Source organism: Tinamus guttatus, unplaced genomic scaffold (genome assembly GCF_059628265.1).
Source record: "Tinamus guttatus ecotype Peru unplaced genomic scaffold, ASM5962826v1 Tinamus_guttatus_pri_ptg000085l, whole genome shotgun sequence".
In the NCBI taxonomy this organism is placed as follows: Eukaryota; Metazoa; Chordata; class Aves; order Tinamiformes; family Tinamidae; genus Tinamus; species Tinamus guttatus.
This window is the reverse complement of record NW_028288619.1, coordinates 1,575,445-1,602,173: the sequence shown is the minus strand read 5'-3', so window position 1 is coordinate 1,602,173 and position 26,729 is coordinate 1,575,445. Positions and strand designations below refer to the sequence as shown.

At 37.3% G+C, this 26,729-nt stretch overlaps 1 protein-coding gene across 2 annotated transcripts in view; it reads left to right on the top strand.

Moving 5' to 3' along the window:
• BCKDHB (branched chain keto acid dehydrogenase E1 subunit beta) overlaps window positions 1-26,729 on the top strand; it is a 112,793-nt gene that overhangs the window by 55,487 nt on the left and 30,577 nt on the right. For both annotated transcript variants that reach the window (XM_088520300.1, XM_088520301.1), the window contains exon 9: window positions 11,501-11,587. In XM_088520300.1, the coding sequence (XP_088376426.1) occupies window positions 11,501-11,587 (87 nt within the window). The remainder of the gene's footprint in view (window positions 1-11,500; window positions 11,588-26,729) is intronic.

The following is a 26,729-nucleotide window of genomic DNA, read 5'->3' as shown; positions in this document are numbered from 1 at the left end:
GAGTGTTCTATGTTTCCTCATGTAACCGCATGCTGATGTTGCCTTGATTTGCAACAAAACTCTAAAGGTGTCCTTAATATGCCTTTGCCATCTCTAATTATAAAAAAAGGTTACAGGGTACCCCAAGGTATTACTGTTGATCCTTCCCTTGCATCTACTGTGGCCATTTGCATGACAGTGGTAGATAGATTGATGGATTTTTTATATATTTTTAATATTTTTTTATTTTTTACTAGAGGATGATGTTTCAGTAGACCTTTTTTCCCTATCCTCACTGTATTGTGGTTTCCTGAGGGAACCTTCAAGGCTGTTTTATTACTTTTCTGTTATACCGAGTGTAATTAATCTAGTTTTACTGTAATGGTTCCCAGAACTCAGAGGGGTCTGTCTGTACTGGGAAAAAATGTGTCTCCTTTAATGCTGATGGAAGGAATTAATTACACCTTTCCTTTTTTTTTTCTTTAATTAATTAATTTATTTTTTTGAAACACCCTAGGCTTGTTTCAGACTCTCAAGTATGGTTTTCAGAGCTCCCTATATATCTATTACATTATGGTGTCATTTTCATTCACTTGTAAATCATTCGTTAAGTAAATAAATGCATGATGAGTCTAGTGGCATTTGCTATGAGAAAAAGTTAGTGTCTTTTACCAATTCTAACTGTTTTTTTTGTGCAAGCACGCAAGTGTTGCTATACTTCTTGGACCTGAAAGAAGTCTTTCATAGTCCTTATGCAATCCTTAGAGCAAACTGTTGGCATTTACTTCTGTGGTTACTGCACCGTCAACAAAACTGATCCTTGATTTTAAGGGGAATTAAAAAAATACATTAAGCATGTTTGATAGTACTTTCTGAAGTACTTTCTCTAGTAATATTTCTTAGTATAAACTAATGCATTTGAACAAATGTCGAGTAAAAGAATAAAAATAAAATTCAGTGAAGTTATTTTAAGCAAACAGTTCAATGATATGTGACTTTCTGGAGTACCTTCTCCCTACCATTCAGCATCCAGGTCTTTTCCTTATGCTCCTTAACACCTCTCTTTTAGTCCCCCCCCCCTTTTTTTTTCTTCCTGCTTATTTATTCATCTAAATTTATGCAAGACCTATTTTCCAATAGGTCAGAGTGCAGTTGATACGCTGTTCTGTTTGATGCAAAGGCTATAAACTAGTCTTAGCTACTCTAGTATCCATCAGCATCCTTGCTGCTTGCGGTGTTCATCCTAGCCCTGTAGCCCCTGTTTTCATTTTTGTCAGTTGGGGTCTTTTCTCTCTCTCTCTCTCTCTCTCTCTTTTTTTTTTTTTTTTTTTTGACTTTTTCACTACTTCACATTACTCCTTTGCCTATTTTCATTCCTCATTGTCGCTGGACCACTATGTTCACACTAGCTTTTGGTTTTCAGTGCTATGCAGGAAAAAGCCACGTTAGTCTTTCAGAATTATTTTTGGCCTTTGTAGTGTAAAATGATACATATTGGAGTAATAAAGTCCTGGTGTGTTGAAGCAGTAAGTTTTATGGTTGCAGTAACATTTCTCTCCAGGATGTTTCCTATGTGCATCCCAACTGTGGTCACATTAATTCTTAATGAACAGCTCTGCAATGCATACATTTTAAAGTGGGGAAAAGATCCACCCCAATGTGGATTTCAAATCGATGAGGCTTAACCCGGTGTATTATGCAACATCAGCACAAACTATGTAGTTGGCTACTGCCGAGAGCTGCCTGAAAAGAAAAGCTGCAATCATATTTTCTAAATAGTGATTTAGTAAGAATCACCCCTAGAGCACAGTTCTGCAAACATGTATTACGGTCAGCAGAGTGCTTGCTAGTGTGATTAGTCCAAACTGACAGCAGTTACAGTGCTTATAGGTTTTTATGTCATATGTTTTAGTGAACAGGAGTTGCCTTTTTGTGAACAAATTTAGTGAACTCTTGTATGTTTCTTAAAAGAAGTATCAGTAAATGAGCTGATGCTGTTTTAACCATTAAAGCTGGAATGATCTTCATGCAAATTTCTCGGCAGATGAAGAGGAACGTGATTAGGAGCAGTAGCGTGGCCTTACTGCAAGGCTAAAGTGTACTTGAGCAATCTGATTGCCTTCCCTGGTAAAACAGCTGGATTTGTGGATGAGGGGAGAGCAATGGGTGACGGGTACATTGACTTTAGCAAGGATTTCAACACGCTTTTAACACTCCCTAGGATACTCTTGAATCCAAGTTAGGATACGATGGTAGACAGGTAGGCAGGTTGCATGATTGGGCTGAAAGGCTAGTGGAGCAAGTTGTCCAGAAAGGGTGCAAAGGCTCCATCCTCTGGTCTTTTCAAGGCCTGGCTGAGTAAAGCCCCAAGTACCCTGATCTGATCTCATACTTGACCCTGCTTTGAGCCCATGGAACAGGTTGAGGGGTGATTCTAGAGTTAAACATTTTTGTTGCATTGACACACTGAGTTCAAGCTATTCATGTCAGTCATCAGAAAGATTTTTGTTTGCTTGGATATTGTTCTTTTGAAAGATCAATGTAATATATGCATATCAGTTGGGAAGAAAGAAAATAAGACTTAGCTATCTGCATGCGGATAGCTATGCATGTGTACAGAAAGTGGTAATGTATGGAGAAATCTGTAAGAAACATTTTTGGGAAAACTTGGTTGGCTCAGTAGCAATATTCTTACCAACAGGAAAAAATTAATTCACTTCCCATTCGTTGTTCACCGTAAGACTTGTCTTGGGAGATAACATTAGCATTCTGTATATTGTGGTAACTTTATCCCTTTACTACAGGGTTCAGTCCTCGGAGAATTGTCTGGAAATGGATTTAAAGGATTGTTGCAAGTCTATTGGCTTATTTCCTCGGCCCGCCTCATCGAGCAGAAATACAGTGTTTCTGTGCAGAATTTACAGATCAGGTGTAGCTGGAAGTCCTGGAAGTGACTGTGTCATAGGGAGCCAGAACAAGTTTCCTGGCAGTGTGGGCTGAGGGGAATGGGACCCCACTCAGCTCAAGAAACAGGTAACATGTTTGGGCTCCGGAACGCTTAAAGGGAGCAAACTGTTCACTTCCTTTGGATCAGTTATGGATAGGGACAGGTGTGCGTGTGTATAAGTGCTTGTGTATACAGATATATGTGTATACATATATATAAACACTTTGTATATCTAGCTGTGTATACAGTTATATCAAAATATAAGCCTTACAGATTTGTGTTATGAATCAATTTTGTTTTTAATATGATTACACTTTAAGTCCTTTAAAACCCCATATCTTTGGGCTATAGAATCATAATAATGCTGGCTTTACTCTGTATCATCTAGGTTTTATGTCCAAACCCTTCAGGCAAAAGTATTTATATTGTAAGGTCTTTCTTATCTTATTCCTAAAACTGACGTTGGAGCAAGGCCAAAGGTTGGAATTGTGATGGGCAGTTGGTAAATGTGTTGGTATAAAGTGTGTTTCTTTCTCTCCCCATCCCTGCTGCAGTCAAGCCTTCCTCCCCAGTGTCTGTTCCTTCCCCTTACTTTGATCTGGGTATATTGAGGTGGTGGAAGGAGTTGTCAGGAAGAAGTACAGCAAGACTGACCTTTTGGGGAGGGCAGATTTATGCCAGATTAAAGCACATTAAGACATGTAGGAAGAAATTAAGTTCTTTTTCTGGGAGTTTTGCTCCTTATTACGAATTAATATGTGATTGCACAGTAAAAACTTCTAAAGAGCTTGATAGGCAGTGCATGACAACAGCAGTACCTCTTAATATATGTTTGGATAATTTATTTCACATAGAATATTTGGTTTCAGTTAACTCATTGGAGAGTAAATACATTTTAACGTTTTTATGTATTATGCCTTCACATAATACTTTGAGTTGCAGTGTGTTATGCTCTTAGATTTTTTTATTATTATTTTTTTCATAAAAGCTGTTCTTCCCTGCTAATATTTTCTGTTTTTAAGCACCCTGTTTCGGTTGTCTTTGTTAGAAATCAGAATTTACGTGTGCTCAGTTTCAGTCTCGCTGCTCGCCCTCGCCACATCCGTGAAGTCCTTCACGCAGCTGCCTGTGCTTAGGGAACTTGGCTCAAGTTTCGGGAATTGCCGGCAGCCCTGAGCTGCGTCCGGGCCCCCTCTTTGCCTTGGCAGGGGACGGATGCCAGAGCTGTGGGTCAGGAAGCACAAACGCTGCTGCCTGTGCTGAGCAAGGCAGGAATGGATTAAAAGCCTCTGTTTTTGCTTAACCTTTAGCAGGGAGACTGAGGTCTGTGCTCTGCCAGTGTGGGTCACTGAAATAGCTAAAAGGTTGCCAATTGCTTTGTGCAGAATTAAAAGGATTTTTTTTTGTTGTTCTCTGCTGTTAATCAGCATATTCACTAATTATAGAACTTCGTATGTTTTTTCCTTCTATTATTTGGGAAATTTTCGTTAAGGACTTCTCTCTCTCAAGTGGACTTCTTAAATAATGAGATGAAACTGGCTGTTTTCCTTTCCAAGTGGTTCTGTTTGACTAATGTGCCCTGTTGTCATTGTTCCAGATAGGATTCTCTGCAATTTTAATGCACTATTGTGATATGTACATTTCTTATATTTACAATATCCTTATGAATCTTAACAAAATAAGTGTAAGCCTCATTGTCTCATCATGAGGAGTTGAGAAACCTTTTTTATGCGTTGAGCTTGTTGAGCTGTGGGTGATGAATTAATGTTTCTTCTTGTCACTTGTTTGTCTTTGCATCTTGATCTTCATCTAAATTGGGAGTGTAGCCTAGATACAACAGTATAGTAGACTTGCAGGTTCCCTCTCTTTTCCCTTCTCTGGGAATTTAGCACCGCTGGAAGTAGAAATGACTTAATTTTTTTGTAATTAATTATGTTACATTTCTTCTTTAGTGCATAAGAATCATCTTTTCTGCCTTTCTGTAGCTTTAAGGAATGCATTTCTATCTTTTAATAATTGTTCTCCTAACTTCTACACTTTTACTTCTGGCAGAAGTAGGTATTTTTTACGTAGAAGTGCTAGTGAATTATCAGTTGAAGATTAGATCATGATTGTTTGTAAGTTATAGGGCTAGGAACTGTTCAGTTGTCTTGGGACATATCTAGCCCCTCTTCCTTCTCTATTCCTTCTCTTTGCAGCCTGGAAAAGATTTGGTGCTTGAGGACCTATGTATCTGTTTTTCCAGAAATCTCACAACTCCAACAAGGCTGTGGGGTATCTGCAAACTTGGGACTGATTTGCTGCATGTGTGAAGTTCATCACTGTAGCACACGCACAGAGAGGCCAGGATATCTGGGATGCATTGGACTTAATGTGTCATAATATTTATTGGTTTGCACATGCTCAGTAAATGTAATCCTCAGTGATTCATCTGACATATTGTTAAAATATTTCTTTCCAGGAAAGGCTGAATAGAAATATGGGTCTTATTTTTACCCCTATGTTTATGACATTTAGCACCAAAAAATACTTCTACGCAACTTCATTTGTTATTAAAACATTCAAAGAAAACAGTAACTAATAGCATTTAGAAAAGTTGCCTTCTGCAGGTTTTATAATTTCCAAGCACATGTTCATTACAGCTAATCTAAACATGACATTTTTTTTTAAGCGAGGAGGAAAGGTGAAGAGTTTTCAAAGCAATTATTAAAACTTTCCTGAGGGTTTTTTTAAGCTATGATACTCTAATCTGTTTTCAGTAAGTGCATGTTTCCATTAATGTTAATATTTATATACATTTATAATTACATGCATGTTTAGTGAAAATCAGATGTAACATAAACATTTTCAATATTTTTCCAGCTTCTTTAAGATTATTTTTGAGAGTCAGTTTTTAAAAATCAGGACATTTTTGCAGTCTGTGAAGAACAAGGTCAAAAATATGATCAATTTGAAATTTTGTAGCGAACATTTAAATTTCTCTTCTGTAAGAGATGGAGAGTCTTTTTATTCTGAGAACAAGGTTTTCTTTTTAAAGAAAACAGGCAGCTGTGATGCAGTGACAGACATACTTATAATGTAACCTTGGCTGCGATGATTTCTTTAAAGGCAATTACAGTGTTAGGGAAGCAGCTGGGTGCAGCGGCAATAGCGCTGCTGCGATGTGGGCAGAGTAGTGGTGTGAAACACAGCTGACCATCAAAGGCGTTTTGAAGTCTGTTTCCTCGCAAGGAAGGGCACAGCGTGTCGCTGCTGATGTCAGTCCCGAGGTTCCAGAGCACTTGGAACTGCCCGACTGCTCTTATTTTCTTCTGTCATCAGCGCTTGGAGGGGGAGAAAAAGCTGCCAAAATGATGAATTGTGGATTGACCAGGAAACTGATTATAGATCTCTTGGATGGGAGCTTGGTAGGGGAGGTTGAAGCTGACTTGCTAAACCACTCCGTTGCAAAACCCCTGGGCTGCAGTACAGAAAGCCTTCGGAGCACAGCTTGAAAATGCTGGTTTTGCAAAGATATGGGAGTATCTCTGCAGAATTTTGTTATCAGGGTGATCTTGCTGCTAACACGTTGCTCTGGCAAAACATAAATTGTAGCTGTGTGTTACACCAAGGTAAACCAGCCCTCAGAAGGAAATGGAGGTGAAAAAATACATTCAGCGCCTACCTTTGGCCTTGCTCTAGGATTATTTTAGTAGCTGAAAGGACGGAGGCCGCTGCTGCAGTGCCTAGATGGAGCAGAGGTGGGGGCGATGCGGCAGCGGGCAGGCGGTGCCTCGTGCCTTGGGCTCAGGTGTCCCTTGCGAGGGCACTTCCCAGTGCTCCGGAGAGGTGACCAGAGGTGTTCCAGAGCCCTGGAACAGGCTGCCCAGGAAGGTTGTGGAGTCTCCTCTGGAGATCTTCCAAACCCACCTGGATGCCACCCTGTGCCACGTGCTCTAGGTGTCCCTGCTGGAGCAGGGGGTTGGACTTAGATGATCTCTAGAGGTCCCTTCCAACCTCAACCGTTCTGTGAGTCTGTGACCCCGTGTGCTCGGCCCCATGGCAGGGATCGCGCTAGCCGGCACCGCTGCGGCCGGACTCCCGTATCTGCTCGGGCTGCCTCGCTCCACAGCCCCTGAAGCGATGGAGGAGATCCCGGGCACGGCCGGGAGCGGGAGGCAGGACAGCACCGCGGCCTGCAGGAGCGGCCTAGCTGGTGGTGGTGGGTCCAGGCGCGGGCCGCAGAGCGACCCCGACGCGAGGCCAGCCCTGTCCCAGCAGCCCAGCTGCTCCCGCCTCCCCCTGCTGACTGTCCCTAATGGTGGCGAGCGCTTTCCCTTCGCACTTCATCTCAGAGAGGAGATCTCCCCACAGCGCGGGTGGCACCCATGGGCTCTGGATTTTGATCAGTGTTCAGCAAGTGACAGCCAGGGGTTCCACATTTGAGGGAGGAAATGTGCGCAGCACCTCCTGAGCCTACACTGCCATCTTCTCGGATACATTTTTCATGAGTGTCGCAATGTGTACGTGTTTCTAAGCATTTAGATCACAGGAGGACTAAGTGTGAAGTTTCAGGTCTTGAAAAATAGGAAATGTTTTGAAGGCAGCAGAGACCCAAACCCGTACACAAATGCACAAGTGTTTGGTTGTGAGGAACAAAATAGTGAAAGATCATCCACTTCTCTAGCCAAACCAAGTGGGGAGAAAAGAAAAAAGCAAACACAAAAGCACTCCAACTCACCCTTTCAAAATACGATAGAATAGTCCATAATGTGCAATATGTTACACTGTGCTGACTTCACTACTATGTTTTCTCCATTTTTTTGGGTATTTCCTATTAACTTTGTAAGGTCAGGTTCCTGTTACCAAAGCTGCCAGAAGCAGTTTGCTAGGATATTTGGACTGTAGTGATCTTCTCTATGTTGGGGTTTGGTTATCCTAGACATGGAATGTTTGATGCATGTGATTTGAAAGGGAAAAATGTTTGATAGTTTATTTTAAATAGGAAATTTGTTTTATAGAAGAGAATTGATATCTGCAAGTAATCAGTAACAATGTTTATTTTTCCCTGTAGTTTGTGTAACACCGACTCTTGAAACTCTCCCTTCTTTTTAACCAATTACTCACTTTCCAAGGAATAACAATAATTTAAATAAGAATAAACTAAAAATCTTGTGTATCTAGCTGATAAGAAAGCAAGTTGATAGCAGATAGTGTGAATCAGACTACGAAGCAAAAGAAAGATGTAAAGTCCATGTAAATGTAACATCCATACCATGTAAAGCTCAGAAGAACCAAAATGAAGGTAATAGTATTGGTGAATGTAAATAGCAAGGTCACTTGCTATTTCCTTGAGGTCCTGAAGCATCTGATTTTTAACCTCTGTTGTTTAACATTTTTATCAAAGTTATATAAAAATCACTATTAAAAAGTCAGAAATAACAGTTGGAGAAATAAATAAAATTGACACATGAAAGTAGGTTCCTTTACGGAGCTGCATTCAGGCAAGCAACATACTTTCAATCATGCACAAATGTAATTGTGTGTCTTGAAATGATGATTGTGGACTATATTTTCATCATTATTCCAGGAAGAAATTGTTTTTTAAGAAAAAACAAGCAAACAAAAAAGGCAAAAAACCAACCCTTCCTCTATCCCAAAACTGGGAATCATAATGATTGTTTGAACATTAACTCATGTTGTTATGCTTGGGCCAAATGGCCTGATGTGTCCAAGAACTGCATTAACACATAAGTACTGAATGAATCGAGTGCGGAGGTTATATTATCTCTGTGCTTGGCATTGTTCCGAAAATGACTGCAGTGCTGATCTTTTAGATGGACATACTTCAAAAAAGACATTGAAAATTGGAGATGATTCAGAGAAGGGCTCTAAGAATGATTGAGGGGTTGGAAGAGTGCTCTGTGATGAGAGAGTTGAGGAGCTCGGTGTGCTTAGTTAGCAAAATCATCACTAAGGGAGCATTTAATTGCAATCTTGACTATTCTTGTGGGTAGCAGAAATGTGATAATAGATAGCTTCTCCAACTGCAAACAAGTAAAATAAGAGCCAACAGCTTAAGGTTAAAGCCATACAAATTCCGTTTAAAGAATAAAATGCAATATTTTAACAAGGGAGGTAGTTAAACGTGAGAACAGCTCACCAATAACTGTGGTGCACTCACCACAAATGCGATGTTAATTAAGATTGCCTGTCTTCCTTAAAAATGTGCTGTAGTTCACGAACAAGTGTTGAACAGAAAAGAGAAGATCTGAATGCAGGGAAGCCTGTAATACACAAGAACTGCAATATTCACATCCTTCCTTGGAGTACAGAGCTCGTTTGTGATACAGGATGGTAGCTAGCTCATGCTCATTTTAATTCTGGTTTGACAATTAGCAGAATATTTAAAGTATTTCTGCATGACACAGTGTGATGCCATGCAGTGGTATCCAGATGGGCTCCGAGCAAGCTGGGTTGGGTACCAAAAGCACCTGAGCAGCGCTAGCTCACTGGGGCACTATGTATTACTAGTATATATAGTGGGTTTTAGCAGGGCTGAGTGGCTTGTATGCAAAGATGTGTAAATGCAGCTGCTATTACACTTCTAACATCATACAGACAACAAATCTTTGAAGATCTTTGAAATCTTGGATCAGGTGTAAAAATACAGAGTGCTTGAAGGAGTAGGGGGTTTCCAAAATGAGACTTGTCTTTGTATGAATTTAAGTGGAAGAACAGACACATTTGTGAAGTAAAAGTTATTAATTGCTGAGAAAGCAAGAAACCACACTGAGGAAGTCTATTGATGTGAAAACAGTTGGATGCCGCAAAGTAGTCCAGCTCTGACATAGCAAACCCCCTAATCTTACTCTTTTCTCAATTTCTGTTTATCTCCCCTTTGAAGACAGGATGCTGGACTGTTGTATTTTTGGTCTGACCTTTTGTAACTTTTGTTACATATGTTCCAACAGTGTCTATATTTTCTACTATTACGCTCTCAAAATCAAACTTGTAATTTTAAAGGTAACTTGTTTCAAAGGGAGACAAAAATTTTCAGAACAAATGTGTATGTGAAAGAAGAAATATCTTTGTGTAAAATAGAATACGAAGATTTTAAATCCTTGTGTATCATATCATATCGATTATTTTTGTCATATCAATTTAAAATTGGAATGTGCTTGTTCTTCTGTGAGTTGTCTTTCGGTATATTTGATAGACTTAGAGTATAGTTAATGTCTATTCTTTGTAATGAATTTCAAGTGCAGGCAAGAGGAATTCAAGAAATTAGTTTCTAAAACTGCCTGTTATTTTACAGCTGTTGAAATGACTTTTCCTGTCTTGTTTTCCTGAATATTTTTAAGCTGCTTCATCCTTCAGTTGGGTTAATAGGCCTATTAATTGCCAGTAGTACAGCGGCGGTCCAGCTATATAAAGCTGTTAAGTCACTGCTAGAGAAACTAAAGAATTTTAAAAGGTTGTCAGTCCGAATGAAACCACTATTGTTAATAAGTAATTTTTATGTATTTATCATGTGGATAACATGGGCTGCCTTATTGGAGAAGGAGTTGGTGCAGATAAATAAGATTAGGAAAGTTGACCTGTTAGCTAGCATTGTCTTGGGCTTCTCCATCCATGTGTAAGGGTACCCTGACAGTATGCTGCATAAGAAAAATCTAGCTATAGCTGCTTTGGATGGACTAATGGGTAGGTTCTTTTGATGGCTTTTTGTTCAGTTATGCATCTCTAAAAATTCATGGAACTTTTATATGCACTTTATGAAATGATGAAACGTGTATTAAGAAGGGTGAAACTTCACTGTTAGATTTCTGACCAAAGGTATCTATGTAGTTCACTTCTACACCTTCTAGTTGTAATAAACTCCAAGGTAATGGATGTATTGAAGCTTTGCATTCTCAGGTTAAAAATATTTTTGCTTGCTTATTAAAGAATATTTCAAAGCTCATTCTGTTATATTGTACTATATAATTATGTAGGTCACATTAAATCTCCTGTTTTTGTTTTCTCCTAAATCTCCTCTCCTGTTTTTCATTAAATGTTGCCTTCAATAGCCAGCAAAACACTTAGATGTTAGGATTAATCCAAATGGTTTGCTTGCTTGCTAAAATTTTATTTAGTATGCGTATTTTTGAATACCTACAGATGGTGTGCTTTATCTAGGTTTGTGACCTTTATCTGGTCATGCAAGCATGTATTTCAGTGAAGGATTTCTTTGCACGTGTGCTATTAACATCTGTAGTATCAGATTCTTAGTGGTGTATTATTAAAATCCTTAATATTCTCCAGAAATGTTACTTTGGTAGGGTAAACTAAAATATAGTGGAGTATGTTTTATTCTTGATATTTGCTTAAAACTGAAAGATGAATGGGTATTTTTTAGTAAATACAGAAAAGATTCTAATTAACTTCTCAATTTAGATTTTTAGGTCCATTCATCATTGCAAAAATAGTAAAAGTAGCTACATTTTAACGCCACTAACAATGTTACATAATTAATATATTCTATTTAGTAGAGCAAATAAGTCTCAAAAATTGTAATTTGATCACATTTTTGGGTTTTGTCTTCCTTTTCAGTCAGTGGTGAAGACAGGGCGATTGCTGATTAGCCATGAGGCGCCTTTGACGGGAGGTTTTGCATCTGAAATCAGTTCCACAGTTCAGGTAACAGCTTATTTAAATTTTAATGTTCTGCATACTTGACCGTGTCTGTCTGTAGAAAATATATTCACCACTATGCTAAAAACCGAAGTTTTCATATTTTTTTAGTTTCATTTAAATTTTATTAAATTAGTTTTGTGGGTGTTTACATTGTGCTTTATCTGAAAAGCTGAGAAAGTGTGTGCCTATCTACTAAGCTAGAAGATTCATCTTCCTAAAAAAAAACAGGCAGGATGTGCTGTCAGATGCAGTAGAAATATCTTTTTCCGTAGTCTGTTCTTAATCCCTTTTTTTAACCTTCATCATATTTTATCCAAAACATTTTTTTTCTGGGAATTTGAAGTTAGAAATGGGTTTAAAAAACAAAAACCAGAACAGTTCCCACCAATATAGTGTGGTGTTAAATTTGGTGTTCAGAGACGCTAGGAAAAGCAGCTGGGGAAGCTGCTTTTCATAATGTCCCCAGCAGTTTCCCCAGAAGAGCTCTGGGAGTTGTTCTGCAGTGTCACCGATTGTCTGCAGAAAAAGGCTTCAATAGAAGCCCTTCTGCTATGTTTTGCATCTATACTTGCAGAGATTCTTCCCATTAACTTGATTTATTTCCTGTGCACATAAGCAATGCTGATTTATAGAAGATTTTGAAGTTGATCTTATCCATTACTACCTGGTTACTATTTCTGATTATTAGTACAGTAGTCAGCTAGTAGTACAGATTATAAATCATGAGGCTAAAGAACGAGGTGGTTCTAAAAGTTACAAAAATTATCCATACAAACAGTAGTTGATGCTTGCTTTTTTTTTGTTTGTTTGGTTGGTTTTTTTGTTGTTGGTACTTTTAGAAGAGAGTTATTTGTTCTGGTTACTGGTGTTATTTTAAATTAAATATGCATAAGGAATAGGAAAGTTGTTTCTTAAAACCCTTGTAAAACAAGTGTAAGAAAACTGTATTAAAATTCATACTATTCTATGAAGATTTTTGATTGTCAAAACTTTGTTTTTAAAAAGCAAATATTTATTATCCTCCTGCTATACCACACATGAAAAAAAACCCCGAACATATTCAGCAAGATAAAAGGAAGTTCAAGCGAAAAAAAGTGGATACATCAATGGATACTCTTGGAAGGTTCACTGCATGCATGGGATCAATATATTACTGAGATATTACTGAGATTTTAGTCTTTTCAGATTTGTGCTAAGAAAGGTACTTAGCATCTGATCCATGCTGGGATTATTATCAATATGTATCTTGACAAATACTGATATAGACAACAGAATTTAAAGTGACTTAAAAGGACTATTTATTTCTGTGTATATTTAAAGCATCTTTAAAGTATAAAGAGATTGTTTTGTAATGATAACATATAGTTTTATAACACATGATGATAACATTTTTTTTTTAAATAGGAATTGTGTCTTGAAAAAATATTAGTTAATTTGCCATAATGGTTACTTCAGAAATCTAAATATAGGTTTTTGGCACTGAGTTTCCCTTGATTCCATGTTATAACTATGTACAAGTAACTGTCTACATCATTCTTAACTTTAATCAGCTTTTAATAATAGTTATTTTTAAGAATATCCATACTGCAAAAGAGATTGGAGTATAATTTATAGGGCATAAAAGTTTTTAAAGAAGAATATTACTTTAGGCATAATAAAGAAGTTGCTTTTTTTTAAGGCAGTTACAACGCATATTCCCTTAATGATCAAGTAAAGTCTATATGTCTGATATCACTGTGTAGTAAAAATAAAAAGGAAAAGTGAAATTCATATTTACTGGATACAATGTATATTAACAATGCCAAAAACTTGGGGATTGCAGTTGGCTTTAGTTTCTGCATATGGAAGTAATAAGACTTCAATAAAGAGCCGTCCAGTTGGATTAGATGGTTACTTTCCATATTGTTACTCTGTCCTTGTGAGGTTCATAGAAATAAGGTGAATAAAAATATACAAGTTAAAACTGTCAGAACCATTTTATGGTGTGATGTACACTTTAATGAAGTGAGTATACATGAAAACGGTGGCTTTGGTGGCTTTCAGTCATGAACTTTTTAGGAGAAAACTTCATTGAACAGGCTTTCTTTTTTTTCTGCATGAGATTAAAAGCAGCATTCAGAGATCATATTAAATAATAATTCCTAATGTAGGGAATCAAATCCAAAATAGAATATTTAGAAGGGGCACATTATTCCATTAAGCAATATTTCACTGCAATTTCCCCACACACTTCAAACTAAGAAGGGGAATAGAGTGGTGAAGAGATGCGGCTTTGTCCTCCTTATTACTAAGGTTTTGTTTGTGGTCTTCGTGGGTATTTTGATGTGAACAACAGATGACAGGGTAAGTATAGGTACAATAAATATGTCTTGTTGATTATATAAAAGCTCGAAAAATTGTAATTTTCTGCAGAGAGGGCAATAAACTTGTTTCAATTAGGAACAGCATAGAAGAAAAGGGCCTGCTGAGATGTCAGTGCCAAAATAAGGGAGCACTGAGGTGAGGAAGTCATAAGTATATTGCTTACTTGAAGCACAAAACAATGTAAGTATAGCATCTGAATCCCTGCTAAAGAGAAATGCAAGGGATATAGAAGTAGTTATGGTCTGGTGTGCGATAAAAAAATGTGCATAAGCAATCAGAGAGGATTTTGAATGTATCTGAAATCAGGTTAAGTTGTAATCAGTGACTGTCTTTTAGTAGTGGTAAAATGCCACCTTACGGAGAAGTTTGCAATCCAGCTTCTGCTGTTGTCATATTGACAAAATAAAGGTGGTACCATGAAATAATTTGACAAAGAAGTGAGAGAATTAGTAGAAGATTATGAAACTAATAAATTCTAAAAATGAAAATTAACTCAGTTACATGAAGAACTAATCTTTGATTTTAGAAGCTTCCCTCCTCCCAGAATTGATAACCCTTTTTTCTGATCTCTTTATCTTATTGTAGAAGGAGGAATCTTAAAAAAGCAGCAGTCCTGCTGAGTAGACAATGTAGTAGGGATAAGGAAGCTAAGCATAAAGCAGTAATGTAATCCTACAGATATCAATAATAGTCAGTGGAAAGAGTGCTGCAGATAGATAGTAAATGCTTTTCTTTCAACCATGACTGTCTATTGAAATATTCATCTGAGGACTAACTCATAGGTGATCCTTTTTTTCTTTAAGATGTCATCTCTTAGAATTATTTTAAAATTATTTAATGTTCACTCTGATGTGCGATATATTAAAGTTTAATCTAAACTAAAGACTTTCTAAATCTGCTACTGTGTATTCATCATAGCAGATTTGAAGATAATTCTAGGATTCTGTTTTAGGTAGAAATTAAACGAGCTATGAAACTTTTTTTTCCTCCTTGCTCTAAAAAGTAGGCAGTCATTCACTATGAAATACCAAACAATTTAATTTTTCTGTTTGTTCATAATGTGTTAGAAGAAAGCATTTGAATTTTGGGCACAGCTGAAAATTTCATGGCATTCTGAAGAATGCTGTTTTATATTTCTTTACAAATATGAATTATACAACTATGAAAGGAACATCATGTAGGTCAAAAACAAAATAGCTTTTGTTTTTGGAAGTGGCTTTCAAGCAGTCACTAACATAATGTGCAGTTCTCATAATTTTCTATTTTTATGTAGCTTCTGTGCATGACAATATACACACTATTTTGTGCATTAAAGACTATTCTCCTTAGTCTGGCATGTGTGGGGCCAATAAACAGCAACTGCTTGAGCACAAGATTTTGTCAGGGATCAGATAAAAAAAATTTTTAAAGCCATCTTTCTTGTTCTTTTTTATCCAAACTCCTTTCAAAAATTATTCTACTGTTCTCAGAAGAGAAGGTAACTTGGCGGAGAATGGAGTCAGAAACCAGAAAGTTGAGGAGAGCAGAGTTAAGAATTGATTGGGTAACCTGTAATAACTTGAGCAGTTTAAGATATGTTAGTGCAGGGAAAGGATTAGGATTTGTGTACTGACTTGACTTGATTCTTCATTTCCTCATTTTCATGGCTTGTATATTAAATATGTTGTATAATTCCTGCCTTCCAAGGGACAACATCCAGGAAATTTGTATTATAATTACAATAGTATGGTGGTCATTTTTTGTTTGTGCACATAAACATATAAAAGGCACTATTTGGTGTTGATCTTATAAATACAAAAAATATATCTCACAGGAAAGTCTTGGTTGTTGCTACCTGTTCTCTACAAATGATCTGAGAACAAATATTTAAAACTTACTGGAAAATGGAAAATACTTGACTAATTTTGAATACATTTTCTTTTAAGGATTTTGAAGTTTGCGATTTGTTTATGTGGGTATTACAGCAGAATACACCATCAATCTGTACATTGTTATGAAAATATAAAATATGAAAATGGCTCAAGGAAGATGATACCTCGTCTGGGAAATAACACTGTTGCCTATAAAATAACAAGATGGCACACTACTTCTTGTAGTAGGCTTGAGCAGGTGTAAAAAGATATATATAGTCTTCATTCTGTCAGCAGAAGAGCAGATCTGAGTTAATTGTGCTTTCCTCCTGTGGTAGTGCAGTTTCTTTTCTTATTACCCGGTGACTACTTCTCCTTGGTCATCTTGGTCATCCGTGGGGGGATCTGGAGAGCAGGCCGTGTTAGGTTGGCCACTGAAGCCATGGAAAGGAGAACCCAGGTCTGTTCTCAGGCTTCCTGCAGAGGACTTCTTATGTTTCTCATGAACTTACGTAGGTTTAAGGCTTAAAGTTGATAATTAGCCGTGGGATAAGTCCCAGTAAATTCAATGAAATAACCTGTAACTCAGGATTGAGTTACACATCTTACAGAACTAATGAACTGACAAAAAGTATATATAAGTTGAATGTAACCTGAATTATGAATTTAATATGGATCTTTCATATTAATTATGAAACTATTCTATATCTTAACATGGATACTGCAATAAACATCTGAGAATCTCTGTTTTCATTTTGAGCTGGAAGAGCAAGTTGTGTGCAGTTTATTCCACTGCATGCCCCATTCCAGGCATTTGCCTCTCCTTGCTGTGACATTCCCTATCAAAGTAACTGTGCAGTAACTGTGCCTTGTGAGCCCAGCTGTCTGGATTTGTTGTTGTGTGTGCTTGGTAGAGATTCATTTTTTTTCCTGGACCTGTGTTACTTTCAAATGGGAACTGCAAACCAACAAGCCTTGCACTTTTGCAGGGTAGTGACTGTATTTTCTCCACACACAACCTTTTTTGAGGTCATAATTGTTCTTGATGTTATTCCAAAGACTACATAACTCACTGTGCAGAACTGTGACCCAATTTTCATCTTGTTTCATATTCTGATACCTAGGACCAATAAGAAAGTCTTGTTTTATATCTGTACCAAATACACACAAGATGATTGGATTTCTGAGAAGTCTTTTATTGATGTTGCCATGTCTTAATGTCCAATTTACTTATGAAGTTTAGCTATACGTGTTTGTTTTATATGTGGTAGAAATGAGGAGACAAATATCTCTAAAATGCAAGCAAAAATCAGAAAAACTTATTAAGTAGTACCTGTTATCTGCTTTAGCTAAGAGAGTGTATTTTGTCCCTCTGTGCTGAAGTAAAGTCAGTAAAGGGAGAGAGTCATTGTGGTTCAGTGAAATTGAAAACTTTGGCTGCTGAACAAGTTCATTGTGGGGTTCATCTTAATCACTGGAGTGCATAGCGTTAAGTACACTCTTAGTGTATTTACTGAGGACATTTTTCCTTTTTTGGTATTTAATTTGACATGAAAACGCTCATGTTCCTGAGGCCGAACTCCAGCATCACTGACTTGCTGGTGCGTCTGTGTTCATTTGTAGTGATCTATAACTTTGGACAATGCGTTTGGCCTTCTGCACATTGATTCTGAAAAGGACCAAAGTAAGACAACTGAGGCTGAATTGAAATGAATAGGGCTTTCCTCTTCTCTTCGCTCTCCCTCTTTTCAGCACATTTGTCTCCGTAGCCATTAGCAGTTTTCTTCGAGGGAAAAAATGTGTTTTTATGTTTAGACTTATTCTGAGGTACAGTTTACATATGCAGAAGTATAATTTTAATTCAAACAGATTTGATTAAAACCATGTTGTGATGCTAATCATACAGTTAAGATAACCCGCAGACCTGATAGAAATGAGAAGGTTTCTGTCCAAACAGTGAGGAGGGCAAAAAACCTTCCATGACTGCATATCTTGTGTTTCTGGTCCCTGATGTGGTGATATTTTTCCATTTTCTCTCTAATAGCATATTAGAGTTCAGTAACATCAGCATTTTAACTGATATGTAAACATAACTAGCGATGTTTTAGAAGACCATCAGTACCATGTACTATAGTAAGTTTAAGCTAAAGCTGCTACTGAGTAGGCCTCATACCATGACAGGCTGCCAGCTTGTTGCTCAATTCAAGTAAATATAAAAATATCTCTTCCATTTTATTGGCCTTTGAAACTCTGATTTTGTCTGATGAATGTGATCTGTGACAGGGCTCTAGAATAATGCAGACCTATGAGGTAGTTATTGACTCGGGATATTTAACTTCCTTTATGCTTCAGGGGAGGAAAAAGGAAAAAAAAAAAAAAAAAAAAAAAGGCCCCAGACCTAACAATCCTGTGTTTAACTTGCTTTATTTTGTTTGGCATTATCTCTTGTTCAAAATGAATTATGATTTGGTTTTGAACTCTAAATAGAAGTGGAGGTTTAAATAGCAATTTATGATGTCATGCCCAGAAGTACCCAGTTAAAATATGGTAATGGTCTTTCTGCTGTAATTTCTAATGCAATATAGCAATAAAAAAACTTCTTGGGTGGTTGAAGCTGCTTGGCCTTTGGCCTCATTTCTTAAACTTCAATGGGATGCTGTAATTCTTTATGTTTTACCCTGGATTGGCAAGGTGCCACAGTACTTAATAATTTGCTCTACCTGTAGGCAGCTGTGGGTATTTTTGATAGTGTTGTGTGTCAGATTTACAGCTGTGGAGAAAACACTGAGAAGCTTGTCTTATTTGCTCAAAAATTCCTTTGGTGGCTTGGTTTGAGGTCGATTCATGGAAGCCTGTTGCCTTTGCTTTTTTCGTGTCTTTTCATGTTTTGATATGAGTCAGGACATTAGAATTGTCTTGGCTGGGCCATCAGCATATAGGAATAGAAAGCTGAGGGTACCATAACCACTGTCTCTGCATTCATGTTATTGGTTCTGTGAGATTTTTTAACATATAAGGAGTTTTTTATTAGGAAATTTTAAAATTAATGCATGCATCATCTGTAAAACTTGTTTATTGCTGTGTCATGTACAGGCACACACTCGTGAGCGAAAAGCTGTCCTCCTTTAAATAGACTGTAGCAGAGAAGCAGTGTAGAAGGCCAGATAGCCTCGCATCAGTGCGCTCTGGGTTGTGAAGGATTGGAAGCTTTCTGATAGAACATTCTCATCTTTCATCTTGCTTTTAGGAAAGCCCCCATGCTTCGTAGGCTTTTGCTACTTAACGTGGACAAACCAGGTAATAGTGGGTTCCTGGCTGGCAGGTGTAAACCTCGAATTCCCGAGAAAAATGCACTTGGGAATTTCAGTTGGTGACTCTGGCATGAAAAGAAAAATACTGGGGAAGAGCATGTGCCTCTGTTCTTGTCACCCGATCGGACGTGACGCTTGAGATTAGCTTGCTGGTCAGAGGGCCGTTGTGTTCAGTAACACCAGCATTAGAGGAATGGCATGAGTTACCATCCTAGCTGTAGGCATATTAGGGGTTCATAGATTGTGTGGTGCTTTTGGGACTTGTGCTCTGTTGGCTGCGAAAGCTGGACGTGGAAAAGCAGTTTCAGTGAAAGAGCAATGGCCCTACAGTCTATAACCAACTGGGAATTTTTGTTAACGTTAGCATATTTGATAAGGAACACGAGGAGGGAAATGAGATTATATCCATGCACAAAGAAAAGTAGAAAAGTATCCCATCTGCAGTTATCTCGCAAGGAACAAAAGTTGATGGGGGTTGAACGTTAAACGTGGCTGAGTCAGAATACAAGGTCTGCTTTTGGACTACCAGAACTAAAATGCTCATTTTAGAAAATACATGTAGCCTAAAACACCCTTCAAAGCTGAATGAGTTTCTCTATAGACAGCCAAAACCATCTTTCCTTAATTTATATATGGAAGTTTTTGACTGGAAAAGTTGACCTATGCAGCTGGAATTGTTCCTAAGATACACTGGCTTGAAAATAGTATTTCACTCACTGTCATCACTGAATAAGTGCCTTTTGTCCTTTATGGCAAGTGGATTTCTGATCACCAGACTGCTTCTTTATGGAGTGAATGAGTAGCAGTGCAGGAACTTTGACATCCAAGGAATATAAATGTTTTGGACAGAAGCCAGGTGGAGGGGGCAGCCGCATCTGTATCTCTCTCCCATCATTTGGTGAAAAAGGTACCATTTTGCCTGCATGTTTTAAGGAAACTGCAATTCTAGATTTGGGGGACTGCAAATTAGGAATGAATATAGACAAAACACAGCTCGCTCTATGCCAGAGGTAACTTTCTAAAATATCTGCCTTGTAGAATAGGAGGTGGAAAACTGCTGAGACTTGAGAGCTGTAGTGTGGATACTGAATAGCCTGTCTCCCCAGTGTCTCTTGATGCTATGGATTTACTTTGGTCATAAACCAGAGGTGAAAATATAGGCCTGTCAATGAACTGGGCACAACTAAATTGCAAGTGCCTCTGTCATATAGTATCTCATTTCTTTTAAAAAACAGTGCATGGAGATGACAGACAACTTTAACAGTGCTCCCTGATTTTTTTTCTTCTTCTTAATTAATTAATGATTAACAGAATTGGAAAGCTAGAGCTTCTTTCATCAAAAACCACAGTGCTTTGCTTTTTTGCACCTTTTTGTTTAAGCAGTAACATCAGAGATACTGCACACTGATGAATAACCTTAAATAATAAATAGGTTGCTAAAAAGTGCAGTAGCTTTGGGCAAAAAAAAAGCCAAGAATGTACTTTAATATCACAATGTCTTGATAATATTATGAAGAATATTATGAACATGTTATAAAAATGAATGATTTTGTGTCTTCTAGAAAGGAAAATTTTTCTTATGTTCTCTCTAGTTTTGTGGATTTCAGCAATGTTGCATCAGAATTGCATATGGCTTTATATTTTTGGTAATAAATGTCTGTTACATGAATAACATGAATAATAATAATAATAATTTATTATATGAGGAGGAATAATTGCAGCTATTTAGCAGACAGCTCTTAGAATAAACTTGTAACTTTGATTAATGCAGTTTAACACAAGTGCGACCCTGTGTTCTGCATTTTCCTGAGACTTTGAGTCAGCACAGTAATTCCTTTCCAGATTGCATCTATGCCTCATCTGAAGGCGAAAACAGCGGGGAAAAAGGAATCCGGGTTTTGAATCACATGCAGAAAGTAGCGTGGTCAGTGTCCATTGCTACCTCAAAGACGTAAGTTAAGTATTAGGAGTGTGTCTGGCCTTGCTAGGAGTTGCATAAGATGTATAATGAGGTAACACATTTGCTGACAGTGCATAACCCCCTGAAAAACAGACTGTGGGTATGGGGGGGTCTGTGGTAGAGAACGGTCACTTCATTTTTTTTTTTTTTTTTAATCCATTATCTTAATGTCATAACACACTGCCTTTTGCAGTACTTCTCCTTTGGAACTATTCAGTGTGTAACGATCTTTTTAAAGGTTTAAATATATATGTGTGTGTGTGTATGTGTATATGTCTACTTGAGATGCATGTAGTTAGGCCAAGAAATCTGTATTTACTTACCTGAACATATGGGCTGATTTGCAAAAATCCACATCTGCCATGAAACTTAGTTCATTTCTGCTGGCTTCTCTCAGAACTTCATTCTTCAGTCATGACAAACAGACTGATTATCAGGTATTTGAGAAAAGAAATCTATGTTTCTTCTATTTCTTTTAAACAGATCATTTATTAGATACACATTTTAAGAAATAAGAGAAAAAGCATGTAATCGCATGCTTTTTCTTAGGAGACTTCTGAAAGCAAAATCAGGAAACAAGCATCATGACTTACAGCCAGTGACATTAATAGCTGGCATTAGTGTATCAGTAGTGAAGTCTTCTCTTCAAGCGGTCAACGAGTCTTTTTGAGTTAACTCAAACAGAGCAGTATTTCAAAGGTGTCCTAGGCTGAGCTCCTGGCGAGGTCCCTTTTTTATTTCTGTGTGGTGGACACTGGGTTCCTGCAGAATGGGCCTTTAGCAGCTTGAACTTGCTACTGTGTGACTAGAGCTGAATTAGCTTTTGTGTGCGTGTCTGTTCATTTACTGGTTTGAGAGCATCTTTTAACTTTAGGCTGCTATAGAAACAAGAAAGAAAATGTTGCAAAGGTTCTCTTTATATGTATTCATTTTGAGAAGTATCTTCTTCTGATAGCAGAACTTTCAAAGTTGAGAGTTACGTTTTATGGCTCGGAGGCTAAATGATTAAACTAGACTTCCCAGGACAGAGGTTGATACTTGGCTTGCACAGCTATTATTCCGGTATGTACAGAAACGTATTGGGAACTTCTCTTGAAATATGAGTAAAATTAACCTTTGGAAAGAAAGATTCATTTCCTTTCCCTCTGATTTCCAGCCTCCTTCTCTATGGGCTGAACTTTCCCCAAAATAAACCTTTTTAATAGACGGGATTTGCATGATGGCTTGGTAAGAAGGATATCCCAGAGTTATTGTAAATTGTACTTCAGGCATCTTTCTCTAATACATTCAGTGTATTCATGTCAGGGTTGTGCACCTTTTAATAGCCTGGTTAGTTAAAAGTAGTCTGCTTTACCAAGTTGACTTTTTGATTATGTGAGTATCTAATTTAGGACCCCTATGATTAAAAGGATTACTTTTCAAGCAATTAAAAAATGCAAATGCAGAAATCTCTACCATGCATGTATCATTTCTAGGACAAGGGAATGTCCTCTATGTTGGCAACTCTATTAAAGTCATGCTTTTGAACAGTATAATAATGCATCTGTTAAGCTATATCCCATATTTTGTAGTTCATGTATGGAAACAGCCTGACTTGTGATACTACACATTAGTATTTAAATTAAAAAATAAAAAGCCACCTTTGAAACCTGTATTATATAGTATTAGCAGCTGCTGGTACAGGCACACAGGATATGTACAAAGGTGTGTAAGGTGTATATGTACAAAGATATAAACTGTAAAGGAATGTGTTTGCTAATCTGTTTGCAGCGAACATTTAAGTATAATTGTAGAATATCTTAGTATCTTAAAGTACTCTTAACAATGCTAAACACAAGTTCTTGAAGTTCTTGTTCATTATTATAATTTATAAGCTATACAGTATTGTAAACAATTGGACAGTTTTACTCCCATTAGCCCTTGAATATGTTAGATAGGCATAGTGTGTCTGTCTCACACTATTAATAATAAATCCTTTCTGTGAATTTAAAATGTTTTCTGGGGAAAAAAAAAAAGAAGCTGCTGCTTGCTTATACTGCTGCTTGCTTATATACGTTCTGCTGCTTTACTGCTGAATTTGTTTCTGCTTGCTGTTAGCTCTACTCTGAATTGTGCAAAGAGTCTATAATTCTGCTAAGAATGCAACAAAGGTCATTTACACTTATGGAAATAATTCAGTGTTTATCTGGACACAGTAAATTTTTTCCTGCACTCTGATATCAGTTAAGTGGAAGGAAAGCCCTGTGGTTTTCTTTAAATCCTGTGAGCCCTGTCATTTACATGTTCCTCGGTTGCTGGAGCCTTGGGAATTTGCCTGCTAAGAGCCGCACCGTGCAGCAGCTTCACTCCTTGCAGCTGCGACCGTTTGTGCGGAGGCAGAAGGCTTTTCCCTTGCAGCAGGGGACAGGCTCCATTCCTGGCACTTCCACCCATTAGGACTTTACACATTAATCTGCTTTCTCCAAATTTACCAGTCTGTGTTCACTTTTTATTTTGCCATTATTTTTAGCAGTAAATAGGCAAAAAAAAAGGCAAAGCAGTCAATGAAGGTAGCTAATATGAAAAATTGTCAAATGGTGTTAATTTTGCCTTTGCAACTCAAGCAATTAAAAGCAACTTGTCTTTTTTCCCTCCTCTGGCTGAAGTTTTCTTACCAGCTTTGCTTAAGTTTTCTTTCTTTCTAAAACTTTCTGCAGCTTTAGGGAACTCAAATCAGTAGGTGAAACAGTGGGGGAGGCTGCAGAGCTTACTGTCAATTTTAATGTTTGAAAATAATCAGAGGAAAAAAAAATGTTTTGATGTGCTTCCAAAATGGAGGAAAAAAAAAAAAAGGCCACCCAAAACTCTTACTTTTTAACTGTAAAATAATCCCTCTTTCTTTAGGAAAGGTTTTGTTTTGCCCAGAAATTCAAGTTGAGCTGAGCTGTGTAAATGCTATTGAACTAACTGCTAGGTTCTATCAATCATGGAAAATCATAATAGTTGTTGCATTAGCTGTATAGGCTATTTTTTTCTGTAGTAAATTATAACTAAACATTTTATTTGGATCACTAGAGTAACAGGAAAAATTAATTTGGGGAAGATATGTAGCAGCAAGCTGACTTCATACTGTTCTGTTATTGTCTTTCCTGTAAAACCCACAGGTATCACGTAGCCATTCTGCTGCAGGCATCTCTCTGTTCTGTGCTAAAGATAATATCATTAAATGGGCTTATTCCTGCACAGCTTCTCTGGGGACAAACAGGAGGTGTTCCTGCTACTATTCCTTCCTGGCCCATTGAATGTTTTCGCCCAGTCCGTCACCCCCAGCTTGCAACATGATCTGCAGCTCTTGAGAAGATTTTGGGGGTATTTTCACAGCCATGACCTTACATTTTCTGCCTACTTTGCGGAGGCAGAAATAATTCCTCCTTATAACAGAGAAATCGATCACCTTATTCTCTTTTCTCAAGAGTTTTAAATGACCCTGCACTGAAATTCAAGAACGTGTTAAGGGGCAGGCGTAAGCGAATGTTGTGACCTCCCTCGTGTCCCATGCCTGGGACTGCCCTCGGTGCCAAGCAGTGGTGATTAGGAAAGGCAGGACAGCGAGGGCCGGCCTGTCTCGGTCCCCATGGTAAATCCGTGCCTATTATTTTAGAAAGATTTAAAATCATAAAAGCTTTTTGCAGAAGGCTGCCCTGTGTCTAATAACCCCACAACACTGGTGTTAGTGCCTACGCAAGCAAGCTTTCTAGTTTGCTCTGCACTTCCCCATATACAATGCAAACAGACAGCTAATGACTGGGTAAATACAATGGGGATGTACTTTGCACACTGTGTGTTCTGAGCTTGAGTGTTTTGCTCTTTATTTGTCTATTTTTATAGTCTTTCACCAGCACATTTTGTAATGATGGAATATTTCTGAGTTCCTAGTACAGTACAGGGGAATAGCACAAGGATTGTATTATGCTCCCTTTTCTAAACCTGAAATCTTTGCTGATGCCAATTATTTTTGGCTTTTATTCTTTTGAACTAATACAGTATGAACAGGCAGTAGTGTGTTATGATTCTTTAACACAAGAGTGTTCATTCAAAGAAAAAAAAAATCAGACAAAAATGTATCTGTCAGCTTTTGGCATATTCATTTTCTTTTCCGACCTTTTTTCTTTACTTTTAAATGGAAATCCATGAGAAGTTTATATGCATAAAAGAGATGACAGCCAGAGCTGAGGAAAAAGTCATTAGCTGAAGGCTAGTACCAGTTGTAGAATTAACCTTCAAGGATTACATTTGAGCCGTATGAGAAATACGACTTACAAAACCCCTAAAGGAAGAAACTCCAAATGAAGTCTTTAAAAACAGACAGATCTTGGATCATGCTGAATGTACACAGCAGCGGCAGCTAAAAGGGAGCCCTTTTTTTTTTTACTTTGCATACTAAGGAACTGGTCTGCAAGCTGCTTTGACAGAGGGAATGCATATGATAGATTTTTTTTGTCAGGAATTTGTTGCTTTTTAGTCAACCCAATTTTCCAGAGCAAGCAGTCATTACTTAGTCATTGAAATTGTCAAAGGCAGCGAATTTTGATGTCTGTTAAAAAATTACTGTTGAAGGAAAAAAGTATTAAAATACGTATTTGTAGCCAAATATAGGCATGGTATAAAGTGAAATGAAAACTGTGCAGTCTTGTGCAAAAGGAGCTAAATTTAAGCTGATGAGATAAAATTATGTATTCATAGTTTTGTTGAAGAAAACTGGCATTTATCCCCACTAGTGTAAGTGTGGTCAAAAAAACAGAGGATGAGTAATGTTAGGTGAAATAAAATGCTGTAATAGAAGTAATAGAGCAATTTTGCTAAAATTACTCAATTTTTTAATGAATAATAAATTGTGTAAGAAAAGATCTGTTTGTTGTAGCTTAATTTTACAGTATCTCTCCTGATGAATAAAAAGTAGTGACTTTTAAAGATGATACTTTAAATAACCTTTTTTTCATGTGCATTTTTTTTTTTAGCTATTTAAATTCAGTTGAGCAGTTTAAGAATCTGCTGTCTTGAATGTACATTGGTACTCAAAAGAAGAGTTTTTAAATTTAGGCTTAAATAAAGTTTTCTGTTTGATTTCAGGAAGGGCATTCAAAAAAAAATGTAATCAATGTACTTGGAACATCAAGTCACCATGCAAAAGGGGGAAAAAAAAGAGATTAACTACTTCGAGGGCATTATAGCAAATTGGTGAAAACCTTACCAATTTAAGAAAATTTGATGAGGAAAGACACACAGGGCACTTTTGTATCATTTAATGGAACACAGATACATCTGAAATGCCTGAACTGATAAACCTGCATTTTTTTTTTCTCTGAGGGGAGGAAAAAAAAAAAAGAGCGCCCCAAAGTGTATTGGCTCCCTGGTTTAGTCTTAAGGTCCTGTTGTGTATTTGAATCAGAATTGGAATTCTGAATGGAATGAACCTGCAGTAGCTCATTAGGTTATGTCCGTTCTTACATAATCAATTTTGCTAATTAATTTAGAATATTGCAATGGAAATGAAGAAAAATCGGTGATAGGATTTCAGTGAAAAACCAAGACTTGTCTGTTTTGTATATTATGAAAAGCTGCAGTTACTCCTCAATGCTTTTGCCACGTATTGTAACAACATTCCTCACTGCCTAAATTAC